Consider the following 15971-nt stretch of genomic DNA (forward strand, 5'->3'; position numbering starts at 1 on the left):
TTCTTCAACTTCCCCATATAACCCGATATGTTCCATTGACAGGACCCCGAGGGCAAGCCAAAAAATGCAAGCATCCAAGACAACAGAGATGGCACCTACACCGTGTCCTACGTACCTGACTCTATCGGCCCATACACTATCACCATCAAATATGGAGGTGATGAGATTCCATACTCCCCCTACCGGATTCAGTCAAATCCCACTGGAGATGCCAGCAAGTGTCTCCTCACAGGTAAATCCATTAATTTCTCGTTACAATGCCATTTGAGAAAAGTTAATGATAATGGAATATGAATCCCAGACCCAAGCACATTGAAAATTCTTGGTATGTCAAACTTGTAGCCCTTTGCAACAATGAAAAGTAGCTCTCACTTTTGTCTGACCTCAAACAACTGCCGCCTTGACGTACACAGCACAACAACAAAAGCAAACAGAACATTCACCATTCTAAATTATGTTGCTCCAAACTACTCGTGTGTGGTACTACACAAGAGGCACACAACTTTGAATTCAGTTGCCCGTGCCTGCTCTAATGTAAGATAAACAAAAAAAAAAATCAAAAGATAAATGATGATATTGTTTGAGTGATTTATGTACACTTATCTTTTCTTTTGCAGTTTCCATAGGAGGACACGGTGTCTGTAAGTAATCTTTAATCTTAATCTATGGAATTGCAACAAAATCGTTAAAAAATAATGTCTCCAACCCATCCCTCTCTGCTGAATAGCGGGCCTTCAAAAGCTGCAGACCTCTGAGGATACTGTAATCACGGTGGACGCCAAAGCTGCTGGCAAGGGCAAGGTGACATGCAAGGTTTTGACACCGCAAGGGATGGAGCTAGACATGGATGTGGTGGAGAATCGCGACGGGACCTTTGACATTTATTACACTGCTCCTGAACCTGGCAAATACGTGATCACCATTCGATTTGGAGGACAGAATATACCCAAAAGCCCCTTTCATGTGGTGGTAGGTATACCAAATGTGAATTACCCCTCTTGACTAAGAATTACAATAAATGTGTGTAGTCCTTGTTTAAATTTTGTCTACCTTTGTGAAACCACATTGGTATTTAAATTGCTTGCTTTTAATTTTATTTCTGAAAAGATACAAAGAAAAAAATGCAATGGCCTCGAGTGCTTTACACTAACAATTAAACCATTACAGGACACAGAGAAAAATGTTTTAAAATAATTTATCATCGCTTGTCTTCTTTTTTCTTATGTATTTTTTGCATTTTCTTTGGGAAAATCATATTTCTTGTGTTCCTATAGGCCTCAAATGAACCAGTTGCTCCCCGCGACACAGTGGATCCTCTCTTCAGACCCGTCAACTTCCTTGTGCCTTTCACACCACAGCAAGGAGAAATATCAGGTACCATGTGCAAAAATAGAAAACCCTAATACATTCAAAGTAACATTCTAAACTAATTCTCTGTCACTCTTAGGCGAGGTCCGGATGCCTTCAGGCAAGACGGCCAGGCCGCATATCACAGATAACAAAGATGGCACTATCACTATCAAGTATCAACCAACCGAGAAAGGCCTGCATGAGATGGACATCAAATATGACGGCAACCACATCCCAGGTCCAGAAATATTCCTCATACTACATTACAATGCAGTTCTATAAGATACTATTTTGTTCTTTGACTTTGAAAATGGTTTTGCTTCCAAACAGTAGGTTTAGAAGAGAGCAAATATTAATCTATGTTTTTAACGGTTACTAATTAACAGTTAAACTTGAGAAAGCAATTTGTGTTGAGTGTTGTTTATAATAGTGTAAATGTTAAATCAATTGACACTGACCTTAAATGCTATGGAATTAAATTAATTGCATATCTTGAATTTGGCATAGTTTAATCCAGTCAAAATGTGCAAAATAGAAGACACTGATTATCTCTTCAATTGAGAACTTAAGTGTCAAAATTTAAGTTTGAGTAGACATAATACGGTACATATAAAATATCTTTCAAATTTGAGAAATTTACTTTGGTGTATTTACTAATTCACGAGTCTTTGAAAAATAGAATAAACAACTTAGAATTGAATTGTTAGTATGGTTTGAATTGATGAAAATTATGGAGGCGGTAAATATGTCCTTCAAAAAGATGCCCTAATTTGGTTCTTTTGTTATAGAAATAATTTCACTTCACCCAATATAAATTGGCATTCTTATGGTCAGGTTTATCCGTGATTTACTTAAACGGATTAGCATGAGATAAAAGAGCCGTTAATTAAGACATACCAGTAGTGTTAATTGTTCATGCATCAATTGTAACAAACAATTTCATGCCTTTGTTAACATGGCTACTGCCAGCAAACAATATTTCATAAAGGTATTTCTCATTAATCCAATTAACAAATGCAAATGTTAACACAATCATTTTTCTCATGACAGGAAGCCCTCTGCAGTTCTTTGTTGATGCTGTTAACAGTGGAGTAGTGTCAGCCTATGGTCCAGGCCTAAGTTATGGAATGGTCAACAAATCTGCCACATTTACTGTGGTCACCAAGAATGCAGGAGAAGGTAAAATACAACACATAAGAATCTAATATAAAGGCAGATCGACCACTTAATACCACAACTATCAACGCTAACCATAAAAGACAGCCCCAAACTGTGCCAGACAAATCAACAGGAGTTTTAAAAATATAAATTCATAGAGAGTTGGTTTTGTGTGTCAGGTGGTCTGTCCCTGGCAGTGGAGGGCCCATCTAAGGCAGAGATCACCTGCAAAGACAACAAAGACGGCACCTGCACTGTGTCCTACCTGCCCACGGCGCCTGGAGACTACAACATAATTGTCAAGTTTGACAACAAGCACATTCCTGGCAGTCCTTTTGTTGCCAAGATCACCGGTGAGGAAATGGCTCTCTTTTCCCTTTAGCTTTAAGTCAATTAACTAAAGAACAAAACACCTTTGTCTCACCAAGGGGATGACACAATTACCAGAACATCCCAGCTAAACGTGGGCACTGCTGCAGATGTATCGCTCAAGATAGCTGAAACTGACCTGAGCTCTCTCAGTGCCAGCATTAGAGCGCCCTCGGGCAACGAAGAACCCTGCTTGCTCAAGAGGTTGCCTAACAGACACCTTGGTGAGAAAACAGTCTATTTTAACTAGCAACCACATCTGCAATAACAGGCTTTAAAAAATAGGCCATACTCTGTCAATTGGGGCTGTGCTCACTAATTATTAAGGCAGAAAAAAGCTCATTTGTCCTGATCGTTTGCATGCTGTATATGTAACATCTTAATTTACCCCCCTTTGCCTTTTTCAGGTATCTCGTTTACCCCCAAGGAGGTGGGTGAACACGAAGTGAGCGTGAGAAAGAACGGCGTGCATGTGGCCAACAGCCCTTTCAAGATCATGGTTGGACAATCGGAGATCGGTGAGGCCAGTCGGGTTAAAGCCTTTGGCAAAGGTCTGGTGGAGGCACACACATTTGAGATGGCGGAATTCTTTGTCGACACTCGGAATGCTGGTACGATCCTTAAAAACTACGTCTGGCTCTTAACAAACACAGGACATTTCTAAAGTAACAAATTGATTATCTTTTCCTTGTAGGTTATGGTGGGCTGGCACTCTCTATTGAGGGACCAAGCAAAGTGGATATTAACTGTGAAGATATGGAGGACGGCACTTGCAGAGTAACCTATTGTCCCACAGAACCTGGAAATTACACCGTAAACATCAAATTTGCTGAAAAGCACATTCCAGGTTAGAAGCTAATTTAGAAGTGGCAGAAATGCTCACACTATTAATAACTATCCGATAAAAAAAGGATTTTGCGAAAGCTCGAATTACTGATTTCACTTCTAAAATAAATTAAAGAATAAAGAGTTTGTCTTTTGCAACTCTTTATCAGTTAAAAAATGTTCTTGAGCATTAAGAGAGATTAAAAAAAACCTATTGTTTGTTGCTTTCCGCCTCCTTTAGGAAGCCCATTCACAGTGAAGGTGACTGGTGAAGGAAGAATGAAGGAGAGCATAACCAGAAAGAGACAAGCATCTTCTATTGCTTCAGTGGGAAGCACCTGTGGACTCAACTTAAAGATTCCAGGTCAATACATAATAAATGTTCATTAATAACTATTGGCATCTTCTCACCAGGGTCAGTCTTTTAACTATGGTCATAACTTGACATCATTACAACGCAACAGATTGTTGCGAGAAGGGAAAAATGGGAATATTTCAGATATTCCAAGATAGAGCAAATGATGTTTCTCACAACCTTCTCCTTTGTTATAGGAAACTGGTTCCAGATGGTTTCTGCCCAGGAAAGGTTAACCCGATCATTTACCCGTAGCAGCCATACTTATACACGCACTGAGCGGACCGAGTTCAGCAAAACCCGTGGCGGGGAGACTAAGCGGGAGGTCCGAGTTGAGGAGAGCACCCAGGTGGGCGGAGGTGGAAGCCCTTTCAGAGATGTCTTTGGAGATTTCCTTGGCCGGGAGAGCCTCAGCAGCTTTGCTGGCATAACGGCCAGACCTGAATGTGAGCTCGTTAAACTTGACACTATGCTATATTTCACTGCATTTATGTCATCCACTGTTGCCAAATCATCTGCATTTATGTTTCCCCTTTATGAATCGACCGCAGCAGCTGAGACGGGCTCGCAGGCCATGACGGCTCAAGTCACCAGCCCTGGAGGGAAGACGGTGGACGCTGACATCGTGGATGGAGGAAACAGCACCTACAGTGTGCGATTTATCCCCCATGAGATGGGAACGCACACTGTCAATGTTAAATACAGAGGCCAGCATGTCCCTGGGAGCCCCTTCCAATTTACTGTGGGGCCCATGGGAGAAGGCGGTCCGCACAAGGTCCGTGCAGGAGGCCCTGGTCTGGAGAGAGGCGTAGCTTCAGCACCTTGTAAATTGAATTTCTATTCCGTTAAATTTGGGCTCCAAAAGAACCCAGAATAGTCGATGAGGAGCCACATGGATTCGGCTGTTTTTTTTTTTAAATATATATTTTTATCTCCAGCTGAATTTAGCATCTGGACCAGAGAAGCCGGTGCCGGGGGACTGTCCATTGCCGTAGAGGGGCCGAGCAAAGCAGAAATCTCCTTTGAGGACAGGAAGGACGGTTCCTGCGGCGTCTCCTACGTTGTTAAAGAACCGGGTAAATAACTCGCAGGTTGCTTAGTTGTCTTTATTTTCATTTTCATCCAAGCGTATCCTGTCCCAGTTCGTCCGTCAATTTCTCAGTTGTTTTTTTTGTCTCCAGTTTATGTAGCGATGAAAACTAATAAGCCATCTGTTCCCTCAGGTGACTACGAGGTGTCAATTAAGTTCAACAACGAGCACATCCCTGACAGCCCATTCATCGTTCCCATCGCGACACTGTCAGATGAAGCCCGCAGGCTCACGTTCACAAGCCTGCAGGTGAGAACTTACACGCACCCACATGGAGAATTTTAATTTGTTGCCAAAAATAATCAAAACATTTCAGCAGTCACAGCGGCATGAGTGCTTGGAGACACTTTTTTTGCCCTTGACGTGTTGTTGAAGCAGAGACATGGGCTGAATATTATGAAACTGGCTATAAAGGTTGGGATTAACTGTCCCTTGCAAAGTTCATGCTGGGCTATGTGTGGACTCTAAGCTCGTCAATGGCTACAAGGACAACAATAACAAAACTTTATTTGGACGGTGGTCCTATTTAGCATTTCATTGACTACTCACACCAAGTTTGATATTGGACTTTCGGATAAAATTTCACAACATGAATGGGGCAATATAAGATTTTGAGAGGAAAATAAACTGATTAAAATCTTATACGGTCACACGATGTTCCAATTGCAGCTCCAAACAAAATTCGTAAGCCGCCTCATGGTGTAGATGTTCACTAGCCTGACTTTGGTGCGACCAACCGCGGGCTCGATTCCTGCTGCAGTCGGCCTTTCGCACAAAGACATCTGGGCTAGGCTCTAGCAACCCCCGCAACCCTTTCAATGAGGGGCGGTATGGAAGATGAATGAATAAAACAACACAATGAGTCAAGAATTTTTCAAAAATGGTTGCATGACAGAATAAAATATATATATATATATTTTTTTTTTCAAACGTTGGATTTGTTTCCATTTGAGGTTTGATGGCAATCAAGTCCTTTGGTCAGTGTGTTTGTATGATCTCATCGATTGAAAATGTGGAGAAATCTATTTTTCCACAAACATTTTTTCAATTTCCCTTAGCGTTTAAGGGATGTAGCAGACAACAATTCAGTAGCAGATGGTCTAAGCCACAGACCATATTGTGTTGTCTGCTATAGGGGAAAGTCTTTTTCCAATGCCTGAAATGTTTCACCCAAAAACAAAGACTAAGCTATGATTGGCCAAACTGCTCAAGGGTTCTCTAAGTTAAGGAAAGAAAAAAAAGATCATATACTTAACTAATCAATCAGTGTTTATTTATAATAGAGGATTTGAAATTAAATAAACCAAACACACTAATTTTCTAGTTTCTAGAAGTAGTCACAAACCATGTGTAGAGAACTGCAGTCTATCAAAATCAGGGAATATATACATCTATATATTCTCTTCACACTTGCTTTTTTATATGCATTCCCACTTTTTAAAGGCAGCCATATTTAAAATCCCACTTGCTTCATAGAGTCGAGGCAGGGGATGCCACTTCAGAGAATTTTCAGTCAGTAAAGGCAACTCGGGAAGTACAATATGCGAGCAGGACTTCAAATGTCAGGCAATCTCTCATGTCTGCTGCAGCCCGTCACTAGCCTGCAGGGCAAAAACACTAAACACCTCACTATAAACTCTGACCTTTCCTGCCTCGCATGCCCAAATGCTCCATCTATTCTGGTCCAGCCACAATGAATTACACACTCTGCGTCCTTGGAGGGCCACACACATATTATGATAACACTTTTACGTATCTTTTTTTAGGAGAAGGATCTGAAGGTAAACCAAGAAGCGTCGTTTATGGTGCAGCGCAATGGGACTCGCGGTGTAGTAGATGCCAAAGTCCACACCCCCTCCGGGTGTTCTGAGGAGTGTTATGTCACTGAGTTGGATGGCGGTAAGTATCTGACTTTAAAAGACTAGTTTGTCTTATTCACACAGCATGTTTGAATAACTGAATTAAAGATTTGCCTGGGTACTATTCACAAACCAAAATGATACATGATAAATACATGCTCGAAGTAAATTGGAACTTTGCATATCACCTAGTAGCTGAACTTGATTTATTGGCAAGATATTCTCCCTTATTAAAATAAAACACAAGAGTCTACTACTAAGTGTGAAGAGGAGCTTCAATTCGCACTTAATTGATATCAATTCATAAAGATAAAAATATAATTGACTCTCAACCTAGAGACTCGACATAGAAGTGAATTATGAGCTCTTACATTACATTGCTATCTTGAGTCTTCCTAGTGTATAAATCCACTATCCATTTCAGACCCTCTTGATGTTATGCATTTTGCTACTTTCAGACAAGACAGCCGTGCGCTTCATTCCACGGGAGAACGGCGTTCACTCCATAGACGTCAAATTCAATGGCTGCCACATTCCCGGGAGCCCTTTCAATGTGCGAGTGGGTGACCCAGGACTGATCGGAGATCCAGGCATGGTTACTGCGCATGGCCCTGGACTGCTGGGTGGAAATACAGGTGAATACAATTGCTACCATCGATTGGTTTACAAGTGTGCTGCTGGCAGGTCCTTTTGTCTGTGAATCATGAGCATCTTTTCTTGCTCCTTAAAGGTGTACCCTCCGAGTTTGTCGTCAACACATGCAATGCTGGGCCGGGGACACTGTCGGTGAACATAGATGGGCCTTCCAAAGTCAAGATGGACTGTTGCGAGTGCCCCGAGGGATATAAAGTTACATATATTCCCATGGCTCCTGGCAGTTATCTCATCACCATCAAATATGGTGGCCCACAGCACATTGTGGGAAGCCCCTTCAAAGCTAAAGTAATAGGTAAATAGATACCCTAATGATTCCAAGAAAAAAGTTTAGAATAGGTTGATGTCTTTTTATGGTTATTTAACTGACAAATGCTGTAATATAATGAAAGACTGAAAAGTGGGAGATGTTCCACAAAATTGTATGAATTATAGGAACAGAGAGAAAACGATTTGAAAATGTTATTTTCAAGAATTTGTGGTAAAATGATTTGTTTTGCTATACAGATGCATTGACCTGTAATAAATTTGATGACCCATCTCTGTTTCTCGCAGGCGCCAGACTGTCAGGTGGCCACAGTCTCCACGAGACGTCATCCGTCCTAGTGGAAACGGTCACCAAATCGTCCAAAGTGGGAGGCGGAGGCTTTAGCTCATCCACTACGGCCGCTTCGTCCAAGTTGACATCGGACGCTAGCAAGGTGGTCTGCCGCGGAATGGGCTTGACCAAGGCCATGGTGGGCCAGAAAAACAATTTCACAGTCGACTGCGGCAAAGCAGGTGAGGTCGCATGGGCTGATTTTGCACTCACATATCTAGCATTCATCATTTGATGAGTCGCTTAGATTGCCTGATTTGCTCCTGTGTGAGTGTTTTATGAAAACAGCTGTCTGCCCCAGATGGAAGTTTATTGCAAGCTCTCTACGTGATGTACATGTGGAGGCCATGAATGTAGCACACTGAGGGAGGGGATGATAAAACTCATAGGGTTTTCATTTACTATTACATAAATTTGGAAAATTTGTTCATACAACAAGTCATTCAGTTTGTTGGCATCTATTCGTGTACATTTGTTTTCTCATGAGTTGATTCCAAATAGCATGAGTAAACAACCTCTCGCTTCCTTTAAAAGTGAGCAAGCTTGACGAATGTCTGATCTACTTTGAACATCCTGTAATATAAATAATTTACATATAAACCAACATTTCCAAATTACTCAAATCACACGCAGAAAATGTCTGGCAAAAACGACACCGCATAAGGAAAAAAGTTAATGAGGACAATTTTGACATCCATTTTAAGTGGTGACTGTAATTCTTGAGAATGAGCCGAACTCTATCCTAACTGATTTTTGGAGAGATGTGTGCTACACACCAGACTGGTTAAGAACTTTTCAAATTAAAAACTATAAAAAAAATAGAACTATTTTTCCCCAGATAAAAATGGGAGTACATTTCATTATTATAATGTCCCAATTGGTAATGAGCCCATTCTAAAAAAGGAGTAATCAGAAAATAAATCATTGAATTACAAACCCTTAAAAATCAGTTTGTCTTATTCAATCTTAATATTGACCATCAGTCATCCCTGTTTTTGTCCACAGGCAGCAACATGCTTATGGTGGGCGTCCATGGACCACATGCTCCATGTGAGGAGGTATACGTGAAGCACATGGGCAACAAGCTCTACAACGTCACCTACACAATCAAGGACAAGGGTAGCTATACAGTCATCGTCAAATGGGGTGACGACAGTGTCCCCGGGAGCCCTTACAAAGTGTCCGCACCATAAAATCAAAGATCTCCTCGCCAATTTTCTATATCACCATCAGCCAACCCCATGCCCTCATCACCACTGTCATTTCGACGGACTCCACTTTGGACTGATAACAATTGACTGCACTAAAGCTTAAGGAGGCTTCAGTGGGAAATGTGTGTGTGTGTGTGTGTGCCAAATTGTGTGTTCAATCTCAGTCACTGATTTTACAAAGAAATATAAGCACGTCAAGGCTACAGTGTGGTTTATGATTGTGAGTTTTCTTTCTTTCTTTGCTAATTTGCGCAAGTGTTATACTGTATGTGAATGTTAATAGCCAACGTACTCCGCAACATTGACATGTGGCATACTTTGGTTTTTGTATGTTTTGAATGATTGCCTTTTTGTTATATTAACCTATTTTTGCAGACCCAATAAAGATTTAATGGATACACTTCTCCAAAGTGTCATACTTTGTATATTTCTTTTTAAATTGTTTATGATTTAGTGTGAGGATGAGATTGCAGATTAAAAACAAGCTCTGAACGCTTTCTCCTTACTTATTCTGCTCTAGTTATTGATTAAATTCACATCAAATCCATCTTCTTATCTGGCATATTCGAACCTTGGCCAGTTTCTTAAATCTTAATCGGATTTCTCTCGAAAACATTCCAAACCCAGTGGGAAATTTTGAATGTAGTAGTCGATTTTACAAATGTGTTGACTTATACATCTCAGTCCAATAGTGTTGTGAGCCCGTGCAATAAATTACCGCCACATTTTCCTGTAATTCCTTCCCATGTGGTCTGCTGACTGGCAATTCTCTCTTAATAACGGAAGCTCTCCTTTGAGAGTCTGAGCCCTTTCAAAAAGCTTTGGATAGCCCTTTTCGTATGGAAATTAGAACGTGACTATATGGCAGCGTGACTACTGTATTATGCGCTCTCATAATGGAAGCCTATTTGTCTAAACGCAATCACAAGATGGCAGCATAGTCAAACTGTCTTCCATATCAACATTGCAGATCCAAATCATCATTGTTGCCCAATGAAGATGAACTACATCCCCTTTGAAAACCTGAGCCCACATAGCGTAAAGAAAACAGAGGAGTCACCTTCTATTGTGCGCATAATTAATCCTGTCTACTGTGCAACGACACTGGAGGTTGTTTCCATTGTTGCACCTTCAGGGGGATGAAGGACCACAAACTGAAGTAGACCCAAAAATAAAACGTGGTAGGCATTTGGTATTGTTGCTTGCTGTGTGGAATCTTCCAAATGCTCACTAGGGTATCTGGAGGTCAGCAACGGAACACCGCCATACAACTTATCCTCACTAGGGTTACGAGAGCTGCTGGAGCATATCCCAGCAAACTATGGACCCAAGTGGAAGACACCCTAGATAGGTGGCCACCCAATCACAAGGCTTATGAAGATAGACAATCATTCATGCTCAAACTTATACCTAGAGGAAATTATGTTTGATCAACTAACCTACCATGCATGTATTTAGTATGTGGGAGGAAACCAGAGTACCTGGAAAAAACCCACCCAAGCCTGGGGAGAACATGCAAACTCCAGACAAGAAGGTCCGAACCTGGGGTTGAACCCCTGATGTCAGAGTTGTGTGGCCAACACACTAACCACCCATTCACCGGGGCACCCGTCTAATATTTTGTCCATTTAGATTTAAAACATTTAAAGTTAAGAAAAAAGTCACTGATGGTGTATTGGTGATTTTTCATGACTTTACTGCAGGATCAATTTCCACTCGGTGGCCGTGTGATTTAGGGTGCAAATGGTTGCCTGTCTAAAAGTGACTGGTGACATGTCTAGATGTTGTCCGCCTTTCGTCAAACATCAGCTGGGATGGACTCCAACTACAAGTAACCCTGACAAGGATTAGTTGATGGAAATGTTCAAATATGATTTAGGCAGCCATATAAAAATAAATAAGTCAGCTGTGTCTAGAAGCAAGCAAAAATTACCAAGTAAAATAGCTTCAAAAAGACATCCTGGGCATTTTCAACACATTTTCTCATAAACTTTATAAAATGACATCAAAGGTTAGAAGATAAAAAGTTCATGAAAATAAAAGGGCTTTTGGTGTTTGTATGTTGTAGTTCATACAGTGAATTCATGCATTCATTATTTGGATTTTTACTCCTTTTTAAATTGACAGACGATTATTGCACAGCAGCAATCTATTTTCCAGTGATGATTGAAGAATGAATAATTGTACCGTAGTACCATTCTTCACGTCAAGAGCAAAGGAGAGGAGCCTATAATTAGGTGCTAATTTTCTCCTCTTCCACTGTGACGTGACGCTGGGGGCCATTAAGAGGCAAGATGAGCAGTGGCGAGCAAACTGCTCTCAGGCCATCTGGCAAAATGACGTTGGGTCCAAAGCGCAACACACCCACGTCAGTCTATCCTTGCCCGACACCTGTGCGTCTGTCCAGAGCAACATCTTTACCAGGAGTCATTGCCAAGTGGATTAAAACGTTATGGAAGAATGCAGTAAGTGGGGGAGGGAGATGAGAAGAAGGGGATGTATATGGGGGGCAAAGAAAGGGGAAAACAGCGTAGGAGGAAGAGAGGGAGAAAGGTGGATTAGAGCAAGAATAGGATTAAAAGAACCCAGATGAAAGAATGGCTCTGAAAACAACCATTCTGAAATGTGGAAGGGTACAAACAAAAATAAAATATAGATTGCTCCACATGCCATGCCAGCATGCTAATGCAGCATGCAGTTGAATCCTGTGAGCAATGACATGTTGGTAAGTGCATGTTGTTGCAATGGGTTAGAGCGTTATTAACGGCACACCACGGGGGTTCCATGTTGGGGCTGATGGGGGTCGGCTGCATGAGGCTCAAACATTTCAGTCGACTGCTCTCGTGCACATGCACACGATTATGGTGTTAAGTGATAAAAAAAATGTCCTAAAATGTTTCTACAGACACAACTGCCAACTACTGTCTAATCCGAACTCCCTTTCATCTCACTTTACTTCCTTTTTCTCGCTTTCTTTCTCTCACGCTCTTATTTTGGTGTGGTTCATGTCGAATGTGTGAATGCATTCCGATTTGGAATTGGTGAAGTGACATTGTAAATTAATCGACACCAGATAAATGTAGGTACTTTTTTGTCACTCGTTCCCCATTTCACTAATTCCCACATAGGACACAATTGAGCCCAGCCCATCTAAAAACAGGCAGTAAGCAGGTTTCACCTTGATTTGGTTGCCAGTCAAAGATAGGGCACACTAACACATGCTCTTACTTGCTCCTTTTTCTTTAATCCCTTGTTAATTTCCACAACTGCCCTTTCGTATTCTATTCGCTTTCACTTTTCGCTCTTGATTTCTGTTTCTCTCCAAGGAGTCAAACCAACTGGCTTTACTGTTCCTTGCGATACAAAATTGTTCCATGACTACTCCTGGAACTCCAAATACACAAAACCATAAATAAAAAAGCATTGTAGACGAGTGTATGAATTTACCAGCATTAGTACTTGGTATAGACAGAAAGGTCAGTGTCTTGAATCCCATCTTTAGCCCATTATCCAACTACGCGTTTCACAAGCAACAATTCAAGCAAATTGCCTTTCATATTCCACAACTCAATGAACCATTCCAACATTGAAATTATGGAATCAATGCAGAAATCTGAAGATTTTTTGAATGTATCTACAACATTTGCAGACAAATATAAAAAAAAAAAACCCTTCTTGGTGTTTATCCCATTCATGTAATATTAATTGCAATCGACAAATTGCAACAATGAGTTAAAATTTCATAATTAAGAATCATTTCCACAAGTATATCTTTCAAATTTTGTAAACTGTTTGAAAAACAATTTCATATTGCCAAACTCATCCAAGTAATTTGGGAAAATATTGTTAATACTTGGTATTTTTTGATTATTTTTCTATAGTATTTTCTCCATCCTTCCACATTACTTGAGTGAGTCAAACCATACCAAGTCTCACATTCTTCAGCTCAACAATCCCATTAATTCCACAGCATTTCAATTTAGCGTGAGCTTTTCAGCATCCCAATACAATTTCTCCAAAAATTGGATTTTGTAGTTTCCATTATTTCGCTACTCTCTTTCCCCTGCTACGTGCTCGACTCTGACCTTTATTTATTAGTGTGGCGTCTCTCTTCAGGTTCTAATGGAAATCCCTAAAGAGAGTTTTACAAGATGCTGACCTCTCCAGGAGAAGCCAAGGAGAAAAAACCTCCCATGTAAGGCTGAGTAAGCCAGAAAACAAACAGCTAAACGAATATTTGTACAAGCAAATGGCTGCCTGTCTAGATTAATGAATGGACGTGTTGAAAAAATGAGAGGGGTGTTATGTGTTTGTGTGTGTGTGTGTGTTAAGGGGCTACTTTTGTTGCAATTCACCCATTTGTACGCCAATGGCAGCCCCAGGCCTTCTTTGTAATTGCTTCATGCATAGTTGATACAGCGCACAGTCAAGCAAATACACTAGATTTCCTCTGCATTTATGTCCACGAATGCACTAACATTTACAGGCCAACAGCGCAGTCTGGCATCCTTTAATGGATGAGTGCATGGTGTTGGCGAAAGCTCATCATTCACACACACACGGGGCCGATTGAAAGGTATCTTGCTTGGCCTGTGGCCGAATCACGATTATATTGTTTTATTCATATAGAACAAATATGAAATATTCATAAGAGTAGTGTTGTGAATGACTCCTTCTCTCCAAGTAGTTCATCTCACTTGCTTACAAATTTTGATTAAAGAATATCTGGCAAACAGTGGTGGAAAATTGGTTACTGTTGCATGCTGTGGGAAGAAAAACAACACACATGCAAATATAATAGATGGAAGAAGGTCCCAATGGAAAGCGGTAGCTTGTATGAGAATACTTAAAACATGGAGTTGGTTCAGCCTACTAGTACTTTATATGGATAAAACGCAATAGGACACACCTTGCAAGCTATAGACATTTCAATTAGGGGGAGGACAAGGTATCCTTATGACCTTCCCCCACACTGAATCTTTAATTCTTGATAGCACAAAAAGATTCTAACTTTCTGGGGAAAGTTAGAAGAAGGGCAACATTTTTTTTTCCATAGAAAAAAGAACACTGCTGTGATGCAGTGTTCAAAAAATGGTGAATGAATAATATATAATATACAGTTGCCTGTGAAGAATGGTCTATGTTTTGTTTTTGTGTTTTGTTAGAACAGCATTTGTTTTAAGGCTCATGACTATCGTGACATTTAAATTAGTTTCCGTGACAATGTCAATGGGATTTTATGGACGATGTTATTATTAAATTATGTTTTTATTGGAAAACTACGCTTATGATAAACATTTTTTGTATTGAAATATACAAAGTTTAGGCTTTTTCAGTTTTATATGAGGCTTTACATAAACACATTTCAGCAAGTATGCTTAATGTATTTTAGTATGTATTTTTGGTGTCCCAAACGTGATATTATATGAAAACCCACTTACTGACAGAAGAAGTGAGAAGAGACGCAACCTAAGACTTTGAGAATACTATGCTTTCATCACTTAATGTGTTTTTAAAAAAAGACACATTGGAACTGCACTAAAAAAGAAATTATGGTATAAATCTAATATGGATTTCCACTAATTGCACATAGATGGTGGACTTATTCTTCCGAATAAATGAAGGGTACACATTGCTCTTAATATAGATGCAATGATCTTTTGTTTGACCATTGTATTCTATGCTGGTCCTTTCAATGTTGTGCATCTAACTTTCAGGCCCTTTTGAAAGATGGATGAGTGGAAAGCAGATGGGACATAACAAATGTAGTATACTAAAAGGTTGACACAGCAGTTTTCACTGCAGGCGCACAAGCTCACTTAAACACCGGTACCCTTTCATGTGCACCCATACTTAAAAACACCTACACAAATAAGTACACCACACACCCCTGCCCACACTTATTTAAAAACAACTATACACAGTACATTTAAAAAATACAAATTAAACCCTGATACTTGAGCACACGAACACACACAAATGCTTATTTTGATACACTCAAACACATCCTCTGCATAGTAACAGGACAACAAAACTAAATAACCTACACTCAAAAATCACACTAACCCACTCACTCAAAGGACACTTGAAAATTCCAATTATTAAAAATTGCTAAAACACTTAATCTCATTCTTCTAACCAAATTCTTCATATGCTAAATCCATTTTTTCAGATCAAAACCTTTTCACCAGTCCATAAAACTGTGTTCAGGTGCTTTACACCCACTTTTAAAAACTCATTTGGTATTTTTGCTAAACTTTATAAACATTCTTAATCTCTAGTCACATTTCCCAGTTTTGCCAATGGGGCTTGCTTTAGAACAGAGGAAGGATTTTTAGATAACCAGTACAAAGCATCCGATTTTACATTCCAAAAATTTGGACTGTATGGCAGGACCTGGCTCAAAGTCACCCCAGGGGGGACTATACTGAAATTGATAGATTTAACTTGACCGAGCCACAAACTGCTGTCATTTTCTTTGTAAAATAAACCAAAATAAGAA

General features: G+C 40.1%; 2 protein-coding genes across 5 annotated transcripts in view; one reads left to right on the top strand and one right to left on the bottom strand.

Moving 5' to 3' along the window:
• The window catches only part of LOC144215415 (filamin-C-like), a 30627-nt gene extending 20754 nt beyond the window's left edge, over positions 1-9873 (top strand). For 2 of the 4 annotated variants that reach the window (XM_077744330.1, XM_077744332.1), the window contains 20 exons: positions 43-232; positions 618-641; positions 728-969; positions 1275-1374; positions 1448-1588; positions 2401-2529; positions 2688-2861; positions 2937-3101; positions 3285-3488; positions 3572-3724; positions 3944-4066; positions 4255-4503; positions 4609-4881; positions 4996-5133; positions 5281-5396; positions 6914-7046; positions 7465-7641; positions 7737-7955; positions 8216-8440; positions 9264-9873. In XM_077744330.1, the coding sequence (XP_077600456.1) occupies positions 43-232; positions 618-641; positions 728-969; positions 1275-1374; positions 1448-1588; positions 2401-2529; positions 2688-2861; positions 2937-3101; positions 3285-3488; positions 3572-3724; positions 3944-4066; positions 4255-4503; positions 4609-4881; positions 4996-5133; positions 5281-5396; positions 6914-7046; positions 7465-7641; positions 7737-7955; positions 8216-8440; positions 9264-9451 (3363 nt within the window). In that variant the 3' untranslated portion in view covers positions 9452-9873. The remainder of the gene's footprint in view (positions 1-42; positions 233-617; positions 642-727; positions 970-1274; positions 1375-1447; positions 1589-2400; positions 2530-2687; positions 2862-2936; positions 3102-3284; positions 3489-3571; positions 3725-3943; positions 4067-4254; positions 4504-4608; positions 4882-4995; positions 5134-5280; positions 5397-6913; positions 7047-7464; positions 7642-7736; positions 7956-8215; positions 8441-9263) is intronic. The other 2 variants (XM_077744331.1, XM_077744334.1) reach the window with 1 other exon arrangement.
• Positions 1-15971, bottom strand: part of LOC144215417 (uncharacterized) — a 71053-nt gene that overhangs the window by 13857 nt on the left and 41225 nt on the right. The window lies entirely within an intron of this gene.

The sequence above is a fragment of the Stigmatopora nigra genome, chromosome 22 (genome assembly GCF_051989575.1).
Source record: "Stigmatopora nigra isolate UIUO_SnigA chromosome 22, RoL_Snig_1.1, whole genome shotgun sequence".
Classification (NCBI taxonomy): domain Eukaryota; kingdom Metazoa; phylum Chordata; class Actinopteri; order Syngnathiformes; family Syngnathidae; genus Stigmatopora; species Stigmatopora nigra.